At 45.6% G+C, this 15,726-nt stretch overlaps 1 protein-coding gene and 1 pseudogene across 1 annotated transcript; both read right to left on the minus strand.

The window, feature by feature from the left end:
- Nucleotides 1–1,558: 1,558 nt before the first annotated feature.
- LOC147439182 (uncharacterized) lies at nucleotides 1,559–5,382 on the minus strand. Its single transcript, XM_086485066.1, has 3 exons — nucleotides 3,756–5,382; nucleotides 2,879–3,340; nucleotides 1,559–2,711 (listed from the first exon to the last, which is right to left on the minus strand). Exons 1-3 carry the CDS (start codon nucleotides 5,256–5,258, stop codon nucleotides 1,857–1,859), a joined length of 2,820 nt encoding a protein of 939 aa, XP_086341192.1. The 5' UTR covers nucleotides 5,259–5,382; the 3' UTR covers nucleotides 1,559–1,856.
- Nucleotides 5,383–5,880: 498 nt separating this feature from the next.
- Nucleotides 5,881–7,611, minus strand: LOC147439183 (uncharacterized; annotated as a pseudogene).
- Nucleotides 7,612–15,726: the final 8,115 nt, after the last annotated feature.

Raw genomic sequence — 15,726 nt, forward strand, 5'->3', positions numbered from 1 at the left:
TGAGGCATGACACGCCACACTACTGCCTTTTGAAGCAAGAATTACACAATTTAATGTATTGTTTGCTTCTCTAAGGTGATGTGTAAATTCATAAATGGGTGTGGAGGTTGTATAGCAATAAAACATTAACATTAAGGAGAAAAAAAGAGAAGAAATTGTGAGTGTATGTGGATCAAACAAAGAAACAGTTTGGAAGCAACGTCCATAACATCTATCTATGCTATACATGAAAAAAAAGCTTCTATACTCCCAAGGAAAATGTAACCACGACGAAGATTATCAATCGACCCAAAACCTAACATCTTTGAAATAATGCATCCCCGCAACTTGAGGAAAGAGGAAAGAGATGTTGTGCATCATTGCTTAGGCACAACTTGCAAGCCAAGAGAAAGAGGATGCATCATGGTATTGTGCACCCTACAACTTCAGGGAAGAAGAGAGAAGACGTGGGAGAACGAGAGACATGACTATCTATACTAGTCTATTATGGCAAGCCTCTTTTAGGCGATGTCATGTGGCTCCAAATTGAGAAAAGCAAAGCGATGTGGTGAGCATTGTGCATTGGCAAGCCTCTTTCAGGTGATGCTGCATGGCTCTCCAAACGAAGAAAAGCAAAGAGTGAGATCGAGATGCAGGGTTCAAGGCTTCCGCGTTCACTTTTTAGTCAACCCTTGCTAGCCGGTTGCAGTTGCCTCGCCATGAAAGCATGCAGGCCGATATTTGGTTAACGCCAGTGCGATGCCATCTGCCAGAGACCAAGAGGGCCATATTGCCAATGAAAGCACACACTCGCAGCCGCAAACAAATATTTCTTTCCAGCCATTCGGCATGGCTGCTCAAGGCCACCTGCAGGGCATGCCCTCGTTACTCGCATTTCTTAAGAGCTTTAATACCCATCGCCTCTCTCCTTCTCATGGCACGTGGGTTTATTGGGGAATAAACCAAAAACATTCTAGGGCTTTAGCATTGGTGAAAGTAGCTTCGCACGCGAGAGGCTGCCAGAGTTTGAGGTAGGGTACAGATGGACATTAGTGTCAGTTGAGAGCAGGAAGAAGCATGAGTATGCTTTGGACACAGGTCTCAACGCATCAATCTGTAGACGAGAGGACAAAAGAAGGTGCAATAGGGTGGGGATGGAGATGAGGCCTGCTTTGATATGCTAGAGCAAACACAAATGCGAAGAGAAGTACAAAGCAAGGAAGAGGCCATCTCATAGAGCAAATACAAAGCAAGATCTACAGAGTCGGCCAGAGCAAGGACAGAGCAACCGACCATAGCAAGGATAGAGCAATCCAGCAAGAGGATGGAAGGTCATGGCCCATGGGCAGTGCCACTTGTGGAGAGAGAGTGACTAAGATGAGAAAGAGAGAGAGTTTTTCTTTTCTAAGCCATTCGAAGCTTTGTTTCGAATAGTTTCACGAGATTGCGCCCACTCACCCACACGCTCATGGTAGATTCCAACTTTAAACAAATCTTCAGACACAGCACGTGAGTTCAATGAAAGGGTTGATAGCCCCATTTTTTACCCAATTTTAAAGTCACAAAGGGAAAATACACATTGAAAAGGAGAGAGACTTGTCATATTCTCGAAAAGCCTACAGATAAGCAATTTTTGAATTAGACCTTGAACGCACCTGATATGAAGGATCACAATATAGTGAAACCCCGGAGCTTAAAAAAAGAATGACCCTAGGCTGCTCTTGCATTGCATGTGGGGGATTGGATGCCAGCTCCAGTAACATCAGAAAAGTTTTTGAACATACAAAAGTCTCTAATATACAAATGAACGAGATAGTATACAACTGATGTATGTAGAAGCTGCATGAGCGAAACCAAACCTGCCTCTGAACAGCACATCAGAACAACCAATTCGACCGGACAATAAATGCTGGTGTGCGGGAGTGCTTATTTAGCAAATAGAGAAGTCCTGGCTGCAATGTAAAGCCTTTTCCACAGTTGAGTCTCACAAAAGCCTCTAAATGCAGCTGGGGACCATAGGCATCTCCAACTCCACCAACATACCCAGGATAAATCTCTTGTTCACTCGTCGAAATACTCCAGAAGTCAGGCTTGGAGCTGCCGATGCTTGCTCCACAACTGACACCATTCTTCGACATCTTCGCCAAATTCACAGCCCATTGAAAATTGCCCTTTTCTATGTCTTGACGCACATCATCTGCTTGAGCCCACGCCCCTAACCTCAAGTTCTCACTTAATTCCATTTCAGTCGCAACCGCAATCGAGAGCTGAGACGTCCCCTTACTCTCCGGGGGGTCATCAAGATGGTACTCTGATGCAAGCATGCCCCATTGAGAGCTCATGCTGTTACAATGAGACAAAAAGCTATCCTCTGAGGATAAGGTAGACCTGCTTGTTTGCAAAGAGTGTATCTTTGGAATGACTAGAGGGCCCATCTCACTCCAATGCAGGCCCATGGAAGAAGGGAGAGGAGGACTTGGCCAAAACCGGTTGAGACCGGACAAAGAGAAAACAAGACGCTCTGTTGGTTGAAGCAAGAGCTGGCCTAACGTGCTCAGGCAAAGGGGACCCGATTCAGTCCCCAACGAGAGTGGCTGGTTTCCCCAGCCAGAGAGGTAATGTGCGGCTGAAAGAGCGAAACTTGAACCGGCCCAGGAGGCCCCGATTGCAGAACCCTTGCAATGATCAAAAAGAGCAGGCCCACGACTAGAAAAGGCTGTAAGACCTTGATCCTGCCAAAGTCACAAACCACAACAAAGTGGCAGCAACTTTAGTTAATACAAATTGTGACGGCTAAGATCTTCACAAACCAGATGCTAATTAGCTCCCTTAATCAAGCAATTTTAACAATAAGATTAACTAGTCAGAATGAGCAAAACACACATGATGGTCACATTACCTGCATGGGGTTAACAATGTCGGTCACATCCATGCCGCGTGCCCCCATTGGCACAAAAGAGATTGATATGTCATCATTGATATGTGCCAAGTATTGTACCTTTTCAAGGGACATGGGGCCACCAAGGGCCCTGCCTTCACCTACAGAGCTACCTTGGCCAGCAATGCACTCTGTGATCAACAAGTCTTTCTCCCTGAAAGGGGTCTCAAAAGTAAGTTTGACATCAACTCCCGTCTGCATACCTGCTTGTTCCAGTGATCCCCGTGAATGCCTACTACTACTGTCCTCCAGCATAACAAAAGCCATGCCAGCTTTTACCTCCCCCTGCAAATTTGTCTTTCCTGTTCCTGAAAAATGTCTGGCACTATGTGGATTCCTTGCCGACGCCACCTTATCTAGTTTCTCCCGCAGATTCAGGAGCTCGGAAAAGACCTCACGTTGAAGTCGCTTCAACGCCTCCATCTACATTAAAAGGATGCCCATCAACAAACCAGGGTAAAAAACAAGACCCCCCCCCCCAAAAAAAAAAAATTTGCAAGTGTAGAGGGGGTGGCGATTGAATATGCCTCAATTGTAAATACAGTATCGTACAAAATTAGATGAATATTGTGGAAAAATGCCCAAAAATACCTAAAATTAGGCAAATACTCTCTTAAACACTTTGAAATAGAGAAATATTGGGCAAATATATTTCTCAAGAACTCTGAAGTGTATTTAAAAATTTTCAAAACATACTTGGAAAAGTAGCCTGCAACAAATGTTCTCTCCCATAATCTCAGAAATTAACATCTTGAAGGCATGCAACATTGCAAGATAAGTTGAAAAGAAAAAAACTTTAGCTCAGTTGTCAGAACAAACATGCGTTAGGGTATCTTACATCAGCCTGCCTGGTCGGTGCAGGAGCTCCGTCAGCATCAGAAAGTTGTTTGACAGCAGTTGCAACTGCTTCATTCACCAAGGTTCTCAATTTCTGATCATCTAGTTGATTCTCAAGTCTTTCGTGATTCACATCGTGATTCACAGGAGCACGGTGAGCCAGACAATCCAGCCAGTCCACTACACCTTGAAGTTGCCCGCTTATCGTTGTTGGTCGTTCTTCACCTTTAAAGGTAGAGCGACTCTGGCCTTCTTTGGGAGTTGTAAAAGCCATCAATTCTCTAGCATTGACATCAATAGCCTCTTCCGACTTAAGAGTCTGCACTCTCGTACCTTGAGCCTTAACCATTGTTGAATGCTTAGCCAAGCCCAAGGTCAATCGCCTCAGTTTCTCTAGCAGATTGTTGGAGTTTCCTTCCATCTCAGAAGCAAAATTATCATCCCCCAATTCTAATTCTATGTCTTGCAGCTCATCATGAAGCTCAGTAAGGTCATGTGCCTGAGCTGTCGTGCCTGCAGACTGATGTGCATTATATTGCCATAAAAAGTTCAGATAGTCTTGGTGTATAGGTCTCTTAAAGTCTGGTAAAAAGCTACTTAGAACCCTATCCAGGTCCTTGAGGATTCCGTATAAAGTGTGACGACTAGCACTATGCAAGCTGCACACTTCGGTGTTGATGTCTTCATCATCTATTACATCAGTCTCATTTCTTGAAATAGTGCCATCTTCATCTGCAAACAAACTTTCTCGAATGTCCATGTCACCGATGCCTGCCTTTCCCTGTGAGGCCCTACCTTCATGTTTCTCTGAAGATCTATGCCAGTTCATCATTATCGGCACATCCCCTCCTTCAAACTCTGGTTGTTGCAATCCTCCGCTATCATCTCCATGTCCGCCACCCCCACCTTCCCCGTTACCCCCTCCAAAAAAGCTCCCTCCTGATCCCCAAGAATGCATGCACAAATGATCTTCATGGTGCAGCACATCTGATTTTCCAAGCATTTGAGAGAGGTTTTTTCCACCAAAAAACCCTGAATTTGCATCTGCCGGCTCATCAACAGCATGGCCCAACCTGCATAACTGCCAGGGCCTCTTTTTTCCCAGAAAGGGATGATGCACGGAATCAAACCCAATCAAGGGCCAATCCAAATCTGCGCACATGGGCATGTTGACTTTCTCCACACAAGAGAAGACATGCACCCCATCAGAAAAGGTAGTCAACAGCTTTCTGAGTTTCCTAGGTGGGAAGGCATGGAGGTCACCATGGCCTAATCTGAAGATGTCGCAGCCGATTTGAAGACAATCATGCCCATGGAAAGAACCCGACGTGTTGAGTATGAGCTTCTGAGGGTTTGATGCAGAGGGCGAGGCTTGGAGCGAATTATCTGCTACGGACTTCTTCGTCCATTTTGCAAAAGATCCATCAGAATTGAGAGAGACACTTACTTGGGCAGAGATCGAATCGACAGACAAATCTCTGTGCAGAGCTTGGGAGAGCTCCATGCAGACTTAGTGAAGCAAGGACGCTCGCAATGGAGAAGGACTCTCGCCTTACTCTGCAAATGCCATCATCAAGTGCATGTTACATGGCCCTTTCCAGGTTTCCCTCCATCGGTGACATCCACAAAGGTCTTTCTCATCTTAGCTGGTCTTGCTTGGTGGGCCTTGCTATATAACATCTATAGAAAACAATAGCACATATGAAAATTGACATTTAACATCTAAAGGAAGAAGCAAGCATGACTATTTTGGCAATGCAGGCAAGGCACTGTGTGAAAAGCATATATACATTTGAGAAATGCTACTTTTTTTTTGTGATGAAAAGACCAATGTTTTTGTTATGAACTTTGCAAATGTGTTATGGGAACAATAATTGAGGAAAGAGAGAGAAATTGGTGTTTGGTTTTTTTTTTAGTTTAAATGAGAGGATCCAAAATTGATTTAAATGTGAAACAATAGAGATTGATATGAGTTTTTTAATAATGAATGAACAAGACTACTTGATAAGAATTTTGCGAATATTTTTTGTGCACAATAATTGAGAAAAAAGAGAGAAAGAAGATGTTGTGTTACTAGACAGGAAATTAGATTTCATTGAAACGTGCACGACAATAACAAGGATAATTTAGATCTTTTTTTTTTGTTTCAAGAACATGTATTTCTTGCAGTGAGGAGGATGAGCTCGTAGAATATTATATCCAAATGAACTTGTACTACTATGTGTACTGATGAATGTTTTTTCTACTATACGTACTACATGTAAGATGGAAAGTATGTCAAAAATAAAGTTTTCTTCGAATGGCTGGTAGCGAATAACGTCGGATCGCATTTTTGAAGGTGGTTGTCGAGTGTGCTCTGCCTTTCGTCTTTCAAAATTGTTTGTGACACATATGTACTTTCGTCCGTTTTGGCGGCATGTGATGGAGTAGACGGTGTATTCAATGTCCGTTGTTTTTTGCTCGGTTGATTGTCGTGCTCGAGAAGCAGAACTTGAGTCTTGTTATCCTGTTTTGCACAGCAAAAGCAGGAAAGAAAGAAACAGGATTACTACAAGATTGCATGCTGAAACTTGAGAATATTAGACTATATAATCGAGCGGGGTATTTCTTGAATGTTTACTTGGTGAGCCAAAGCTCCTTTTCCAGTTATCTGAACGCACAAGCAACCACGTGTAATAAAATAAAAAGCTTCACTTAATAAAAATAAAGCCGTTGCATTAAAAAGCTTCACATAAATAAAGCTTCATGTACAGCAATTCCATCACGCAGCTTTCGACTAATACTTGACAAAGCAACAGTCATCACGTTCGCAATTCCTAGCAGGTCCGCACCAGGCACGTCCGCAGAGCAGCCAGGTTTGCAGCATCAATGCGGCAGGTTCGCAAGTCCGTAGCAGCCACGTCCGCACCAGGTACGTCCGCAGCAGCCAGGTCAGCAGGTGGTGTCACCTGTGGGTGGGTTGTCGATGTTGATGAAAGCGTACGGATAGTCACTTCCAAAGTGTGCTTTGTAAACATCCTTGTTGTGTTGCCACGTCAGCTTTTGCTCTGTAATTGATGGTGGCTCGTCATTGCACTGTCTCTTGAATCTTGCGAAGATCTCACTTGCGTCATTGTTCGTTGTATCTAAGAGGTCCTCGAGCGCGACATCGTAGCCATAGTGCAACATCTCAAGAATGTAGGGCTTTATTGGTGTCTTCAATTGAAGCAAACGATTACCATCCTCGACTGTCATGAGATCTTCGGGCACGTCAATCTCTATAGATAGTTTGCAAATGATCTCTTTCATTAGACCTAGAAAAAAAGAGTATTAGAAGGGACAAACAAAAAAAAAAATTCCTTGTAAAAAAGCATGTTTTTTTAATGTTTATTGTAGACAGCAAAGCAATGAGAAGAAGGAAAAAAGATAAAATTGCATGTGTGTAGAGCTAACCTGTTGCTCTTTTGATACCCATGCTCTTGTTTTGTTCAAGCTGCTTTACGGATCTATTTATTAACAATCGAATTCAGCATAGTTTGCAAAACCCTTGATGTAAGTATCCGGGAGACAACCTACCAGGTTAAGCAGGTGCATTTGCCTCTCTATTGGATACTGACGTGGTTCAATTTGGGGGTTTTTCTTTGAGGCAATGTTTTGCTTGAAAAGGGTAACAAGTCTCTGCGAGGTTATACAAATGCGATCAGTATTTTGTGTGCATTGGAGGAACATAATGTGATATGTTTTATAGAGCAGTATACCTTTGAATTGCTCATTTTATTCTCTTCGTTATCTATGTTGCCTGCAATGGTGAAATGGTTAGAGTTCATACTAAAAAAGCCAATAGTAGAATGGTACAGAACCGCTGAGAAAGTGTTCATAAGAATCGAGACAAAAGTAGAGCGCAAGATAATGCTACAAAGAGTGCAGTCCGAGTTAATGACAGTTTCAAAAGATCAACATGGAAGAACTCTTGAGACATCAATTATATATTTATAGATTATTTGTTGCACAAATGCTGAAAAACAAAGTCATATAAAAATTTTACGAATTATTAGAGTACATGATCAACTAGCTACCAAAACTTTCCTAATGAGTTCCGTGTATAATATGAAGTGGAACAAGGCGAAATATATCAGGAGTCGGTAGATTGAGAATTCGGAGATTTCGACGATCTGTGATTCGCGATAACATGACATATGCAAGCCCCGGTGCAAATGCATCTCTGAAGATAAGAAGAACTTTGGTAGAAATTGTTGTGCCCTGTGTCTTGTGTCAAGCCATGGCGTATGCAAGTGTCAAGGGGAATGTGGATTTGTGAAACCATGTGCCATTGACTACAGTTTGTTATGCTTTGTTTGACGAAGTGCCATCTTTTTACCGGTACAATGAATGAGAACAACAATACATATAAGTTGACCTTCGTTGTTATGCGTTATGGCGTCAACAGTACATGTTGCACCGATTGTTAAGTCGATGTTTTCAGTGATCATGCAACGAGCCCCAATTGCGATCAAGTCCAGCTCATTGAACTTAGGGTCTAGGAGCCATTGTGAAGTACATTTATGTTACCCGCGTTCGTCTTCAGGTCAACTTTTGTAATGTCAGTTTGATTGTACAACTTATACAAGGCAAGGTTGTTGTAGTGTTGGACGTCTGACCTATGAGTGCAAATTATTGTAGTGGAGTCATTGATGTAGTCATGAACATGTGATTCATCTATAATGCATGCTCCCAAGGTACAATTGATCTCATTTGTGGTTGGTCTTCTTTCACGAATAATGGTCAAGAATTGGAGGAGTTCAGGGTCCGTTGCATGTCGTATGGAGCATGACATCTTGTAGAAAGTTGCATGCAGCCAGTGCACTGAGCTTGTGATATGGCATGCTTCACAAAGGTCCCATGCGTGATTACAAACTGGGGGCAATTGTGCAAGGTCACCAAGCAAGAGAATACATTTTTTGTTGAAGGGATCTGTCAATGTACCGCTTGTTACATTGACAATCTGTCTTATGATAAGGTCAAAAGTGGTCCGTGTTAACATAGACAGCTCGTCTATGATTATAATATCTGCTTCTTTTATATCCAAATATCATTCGTCGGTTTCATGAATAGAGAGGGGATACGTTGATTCCTTGTTGGTATCTTGAATTGATAATGAACTATAGATGCAATGCTGCTAAGTCTTGTTGCTGCAGCTCCGGTCGATGCAGCAATAATGACACTCATGTTTCGTCTGACATACTCATATGTCAAATATCTGATAAGATGTGTTTTTCCTCTCCCTGGTGTCCCCGTGAAGACATGCAAGCCATTCTTGGCATTCAACAATTTGTTGTATATATTTAATTGTTCCGTTGTGCGTTCTGAGTCATTGACAGCAGTGAACTCCTTCAATATGGCTAGTGACTTTACTCGATGGTGGTCCATGCCTGGGTCATTATCTGTTGAAGATGTAATTGTTTCATTTGCTCTTCGCAATGCAGTTTTCTGAAGTATCATATGGACAAGTTGATCGATTTGTTCATTGACTAGCATGTTTCTTTGTGTGTACTCTGTAATGTACATTTCCAAGTCCTCGTTGCTTTGGATCAGATCCCTTGCCTGACACTCTACGAAGTAAGAGCCCATTGTATTTTCAGCTAATAGAAGCTCTGTCTCTCTTCGGAAGCATACATGACGTAGCAAGATGTTATAGAAGAAGGCTTTGTGTGTGGTGTCCTGGATGGTATTCGGTGAACCTGACCAATCTTTTCTGATGTTTAATGGAATTGCCATAGTTGTCCAACAAAGGCGTAGATTGTGCACTTTGCCGATGTTTTTTGACTATGTGGTTTTTGTGGTACTCAAAGAATGTCAAGGTTTCAAGGGTGGCTCGTCTAGCACATTACAAATCAACAAGGTGTATCACAACATTGTGTGATTTGGACATGATATGTTGTCTGAGTTTTGGAGGCGATGAATCTATGTAGAATACAACGTTGGATAGGGGGAATGGGGGAACACGCCCAGCACAAACAAAAGGACCTCTCTATAGCTCAGGGTATTCACAACACCCCTATCCTCTTGGAAAAACACCTTCAAACACACAACTCAGACTATCAGACCACCCCCTACTCGATTTCTATTGCTCACACACTCCACAAAACCACCACCCAAGATACACCTACTACCACTTGCCTATCTCCACCCTTACACATGCACACAGCCACTCAATCTCACTCTCTCACTCAAAACACCACCGGTCCGGGGGGACACCCACTTCCACACAGCTGGCACCGAGGAGAACCATGAAAGCAGGAGAAAGAGAAGGGGAGAAGGGGAAACAACAACAAGGGAGGCAACAACGGCTCAATTACACTCCACCAAACACTTCTACAAACTCACACTGCCATCACCATGGCCATTTACACAAGAAAAATGCAAAGCGCTTTGACAAGCACACTCCTCTGTCCAAGAGCTCCACTTTGTAGGCTTCCAACGGGCTCCACAAGCCAAAAAAAATCCAAGAAGAAGCCCCTAATTTGATCATTTTTTGACTTTTATAGGGTGGGGGGTTCAATTTGGGAAACTGCACTTTAATTGGTCCATATGGCACCCATTTTTGGTATCTCTTGGGAGGGGAGGCACCGCCTTTTTTCATCTGCTCTCCTTCTCTCTTTCGCTCTTGGGGGGGAGGGCATTAGCAATGTCGCTATTGCCCGCCTAGCATTTTTTTATTTTTTTCACTTTCATGTTTTACTCCTTTGGAACTCAACCTTATATTGCCCTTGCTTTGATCCGACATCCTCCAATCTCTTTTCTCTCCTTTTCTTTTGCCACTTTGGTCCCCTTTTGGTCCGGCCTTGACTTGCTTCGTCCACTTGGCGGCCTCTTGGCCTCACCCCTCTCCCATCTCTTTGTCGCCATGGGACTCCTCCCCTAGCCTCGTAATAGCGATGTCGCTATTGGGTGGGGGGAGCTCCCTTTTAAAAAATTCTTTTCCCTCACGGGCGCGGGCATAGTCCCTTGCGGACTTGCCACGTCATCGGTCGGGCCCACAGGCGTCCAGTGCTACTCCAACTCCCGCGCCACCGCGCCTCCGGCCAAAATCGCCATTCACTCGCACCCACGGGCCGCCTGCTGCCACACGCAACGCTCTACTCAGCGGACACCATAGCCCCACAAGCTCACGGAGCTCCACAGAGCTCATTTCCATGCTTTACCAAGGGCTAGCGCCCTGGCCCATATACTCCGCGTTTTGCCGCTTTGCTACCGCATATGGGTTTACTGTTGCGCCACGTGGCGGCCTATATCAAAAGCACCCTCAAGGGCTTGAAGCTTCAACCTTTTTTTTTCCCCAAAAAATCTCCCCCATCTCATTTTTGCCCCTCAACTTGCCTTGCATGCCATACATCACCCCGTGACCCAATCATCAAGACGCAAAGCGGTGCCGAGTCCCCCCTTTACCGGTTCCTGGCCATGCATTCCCACTGGATTTCGACTCCCCGGAGTCTGCTATTCAAGGCCAAAAAAACCGAAAAAAATCATCTGCCAACCTTTCACTGTCCAAGGCTTCCAACTTCATCTTCCTGTCCCTGGCTAACTGAATATTTGATTGACGTGCAGTAGATTCGTGCTAGCTCCATATGACTCGCACTATCACTGAGAACTTTGGCGAGCCCAAACGATGCCAGATGGCACATCTTCCAATGCGGTCAAGTGAGCACAGACCCGGCCCCCGAAAAATCTTCAACTGACCATATCTTGCTATCCAAAGCTCCGATTCGCATTCCAAGAAGACAGGCATGCTCCACAACTCAAGCACTGCACCTGTATACACTGACATCAGCCCAGGCCACCTATCCCCAATTGTCCTGTCCGTCGAGGATCTGCTACACACTCTAGCTTCAAACTGCAATATCTTGTACACCGGGGCTCCGTTTGACGAGGCGTCTGTACCAGCTTGGAAAGCACACTGAAGACCACACTCTAGCACATAAAACCCACACCTCGGACACAGAAGGCCACCAACATGCTTGGCTCTTTGCAACACACCTTTGGCCTAAAAAACCACACCTAGCATACACTTCCGCTATCCTTGGCTTGCCTAGGGCCTTGGTACCTGTCCTAGCCTTCTGCACTGCACTCACATGCTGCCTTTGCCTGGTATAGACCATCTCCTAGCTTGGACCAACTTTAGCTGCACCATCATTGCCCACCCCCTCGTTGAACATTTATGTTCAACCACACATGGCCTTATTGCACTAGAAAACTGCACACCAAAACAAACTCTCTGTACACTACAAAACCACCTAATATATGTACACCACTTGCACCTGCTACCCGCTGTCTTTGCTCATGCGGGTTGCCCAACCCCCTGCTTTACCTGTAATCACCCTCCTGGGTCGAACACTTTGCATTGGTCTCTTCCATCCACCTACAACAGCTTTGCATAGTGCCACACCAAGGCACACATCCAACTGCATAACCAAATTTCCATCAACATGCTTCTACCACTCCAGGCACTCCTTGGCAAACTGCCCACTCACAACAAAGCACCTTCAAGAACACCAAATAGAGCACCTTCGTGCTCACCATCCTGCTCAATCAACACTTGCGACCTACTTGACCCGCCCTCCCATCCATGTAAAGCTAGATCCTCGTCTAGGAGATCCTGTACCTACCCAACAGCACATTGCACAGCTACCTTTATCACCATTCCTTTCAGCCACCACTCACAAACCTCTTTACAAATCTTCGACACCGCATTGGAATCCGCATCACCTGTCTCATAGAGGGCACTGACTGCATAGGGATCACCTCTAACTTTGACTGCGTACTGTCGTTCTCACCTGCCATGAACTCAATTCCAACATCGTCGAGCTCCTCCTCGTCAATTGGCCCTTCAAGGTCAATAAGCACCACCTGCTTGTCCGTTTGAACCACCTGCTCTTGTACTGCTGCATCATCAATCTCTGTCAAGGAAGAGAGAAACTCACTCTCTATCACATCCTCCTCATCCTCTTCCATAGGTAAAACTGCTCCACACCTTTCAGCAAAACTTTGCACGTGATGCACCACCATGGCATACTCTACTGCTACCTTCATCAACATGGCCATTAGCATGGCACTGCACACCATTTTTACCTGCTCTTCACCACATGTAGGGCTAGACTGCTCCATCTGATCTTCACTAAGCACCTCGGCTTGCACTTCATGCTGCTCTTCGCACACGTTTATAGCCTCTCCACTCACATGTAAGAGGTGGAACTCATCATACCTGGATTGCGATGACTCGGTCTCCCAACTTGTGTCTGCGTCCATAGAGCTACTGTCACTCGATTCAGTCTCCACTTTGGTTTCAAGCTCAAGAATCTCTTCTAGCTTCATCGCTTCAACCTCATCTGCAAACCGCACTCCTTGCTCTTTACCGCACTTCAATGGAGCTTCAACAGCTTCACTCGAACTTGGCAGCACATCCTTTGCCCACTCTGGAACCACCTGCACTTCCTCCACAACTGGAACTGCTCTAGTCGGCATCTTCGGCATATGAACCATCCTGTCTTTCTGTAGCCAAAGAACTCTTGGTTCTTCTTGCACCTGCATTTCTCTTTTCACCACCTGCGGCTCGGCTACCGCCGTCTCACACTGCTTTGGCATCACTGCACTTTGCAAACCCTGCCTAGCCTCACGCTTCTTCAAAATCTTCTTGGTATGCCCTTTTGCTAGAGCTACCGCCTCTTCATACGACATTGGACCATCTATTTCCACCTTATCTCGCACTTCCTCATGCAGGCAATCCATGAACTTACACAACTTCAAAAAACTGGCATTCTCTGCAGCAGTTACCTTGATTAACTTCCCCCATAGGGCTTCGAACTCCCACTCGAACGCTTGAAAATCCACCTCCAAGCTTTGCTTTAATCCGTTCAGCTTCCGCTTTACTTCATCTAGTTGCGCATCCGCTACAAATCTCCTTCGAAAAGCTGCCTCCAGGGCTTCACAATCTGCTTTTTCTTCTGCACCAAGGCTATCGAACCATAGCTTTGCTTTACCACGAACCAAGAGCGGGAACACCTGTACCGCACCATCTTCTCTCGATAAACCGCTTTCCAACACGAACAATCCGTAGTCTTGAAGCCAAGTTTCCGCATCTTCAACCCTAGTGAAAATGGGAAATCCCGTCCAAGCCATCACTAGCAGCACCTACTCTTCAACGGCCGCACCTTTGGCATCACCAAAATCACTATTTTGACTTCAACTAGGAGCATCATCATACTCCTCCGTGGGGGCACCAGAAGATGGAGAGGGGAAATGGGGGGACACGCCTGCCAAAAACAAAAGGACCTCTCTATAGCTCAGGGTATTCACAACACCCCTATCCTCTCGAAAAAACACCTTCAAACACACAACTCACACTAGCAGACCACCGCCTGCTCGATTTCTATTGCTCACACACTCCACAAAACCACCACCCAAGATACACCTACTACCACTTGCCTGTCTCCACCCTTACACACGCACACAGCCACTCAATCTCACTCTCTCACTCAAAACACCACTGGTCCGGGGGGACATCCACTTCCACACAGCTGGCACCGAGGAGAACCATGAAAGCAGGAGAAAGAGAAGGGGGGAAGGGGAAAAAACAGCAAGGGAGGCAACAACGGCTCGATTACACTCCACCAAACACTTCTACAAACTCACACCGCCATCACCATGGCCATTTACACAAGAAAAATGCAAAGCGCTTTGACAAGTACACTCCCTATCCAAGAGCTCCACTTTGCAGGCTTCCAACGGGCTCCACAAGCCAAAAAAAAAGCCAAGAAGAAGCCCCTAATTTGATCATTTTTTGACTTTTATAGGGTGGGGGGTTCAATTTGGGAAACTGCACTTTAATTGGTCCATATGGCACCCATTTTTGGTATCTCTTGGGAGGGGAGGCACTGCCTTTTTTCATCTACTCTCCTTCTCTCTTTTGCTCTTGGGGGGGAGGGCATTAGTGATGTCGCTATTGCCCCCCTAGCATTTTTTTATTTTTTTCACTTTCATGTTTTACTCCTTTGGAACTCAACCTTATATTGCCCTTGCTTTGATCCGACATCCTCCAATCTCTTTTCTCTCCTTTTCTTTTGCCACTTTGGTCCCCTTTTGGTCCAGCCTTGCCTTGCTTCGTCCACTTGGCGGCCTCTTGGCCTCACCCCTCTCCCATCTCTTTGTCGCCATGGGACTCCTCCCCTAGCCTCGCAATAGCGATGTCGCTATTGGGTGGGGGGAGCTCCCTTTTAAAAAATGCTTTTCCCTCACGGGCGCGGGCATAGTCCCTTGCGGACCTGCCACGTCATCGGTCGGGCCCACAGGCGTCTAGCGCTACTCCAACTCCCGTGCCACCGCGCCGCTCCACCTCCGGCCAAAATCGCCATCCACTCGCGCCCACGAGCCACCTGCCGCCACACGCAGCGCTCTACTCAGCGGACACCATAGCCCCACGAGCTCACGGAGCTCCACAAAGCTCATTTCCATGCTTTACCAAGGGCTAGCGCCCTGGCCCATATACTCCACGTTCTGCCGCTTTGCTACCACATGTGGGTTTACTGTTGCACCACGGGGCAGCCTATAATCAAAAGTGCCCTCAAGGGCTTGAAGCTTCAACCTTTTTTTTTCCCCAAAAAATCTCCCCCATCTCATTTTTTCCCCTCAACTTGCCTTGAATGCCATACGTCACCCGGTGACCCAATCATCAAGACGCAAAGCGGTGCCGAGTCCCCCCTTCACCGGTTCCTGGCCATGCATTCCCACTGCATTTCGACTCCCCGGAGTCCGCTATTCAAGGCCAACAAAACCGGAAAAAATCATCTACCAACCTTTCACTGTCCAAGGCTTCCAACTTCATCTTCCTGCCCTGGCTAACTGAATATCCGATTGACGTGCATTCGATTCGTGCTAGCTCCATATGACTCGCACTATCACTGAGAACTTCGGCGAGGCCCAAACGACGCCAGATGGCACAT

This window comes from Adiantum capillus-veneris, chromosome 16, assembly GCF_014529385.1.
Source record: "Adiantum capillus-veneris isolate H3 chromosome 16, ASM1452938v2, whole genome shotgun sequence".
In the NCBI taxonomy this organism is placed as follows: domain Eukaryota; kingdom Viridiplantae; phylum Streptophyta; class Polypodiopsida; order Polypodiales; family Pteridaceae; genus Adiantum; species Adiantum capillus-veneris.

What these genes read in the sequence shown, in the direction of transcription:
- LOC147439182 (XM_086485066.1), bottom strand. Translation starts at nt 5,258, where the DNA reads ATGGAGCTCTCCCAAGCTCTGCACAGAGATTTGTCTGTCGATTCGATC. An exon ending in CACCGACCAGGCAGGCTGAT is followed by an intron (nt 3,341 to 3,755) that starts GTAAGATACCCT and finishes CTTTTAATGTAG; the next exon opens with ATGGAGGCGTTGAAGCGACT. An exon ending in ACATTGTTAACCCCATGCAG is followed by an intron (nt 2,712 to 2,878) that starts GTAATGTGACCA and finishes TGACTTTGGCAG; the next exon opens with GATCAAGGTCTTACAGCCTT.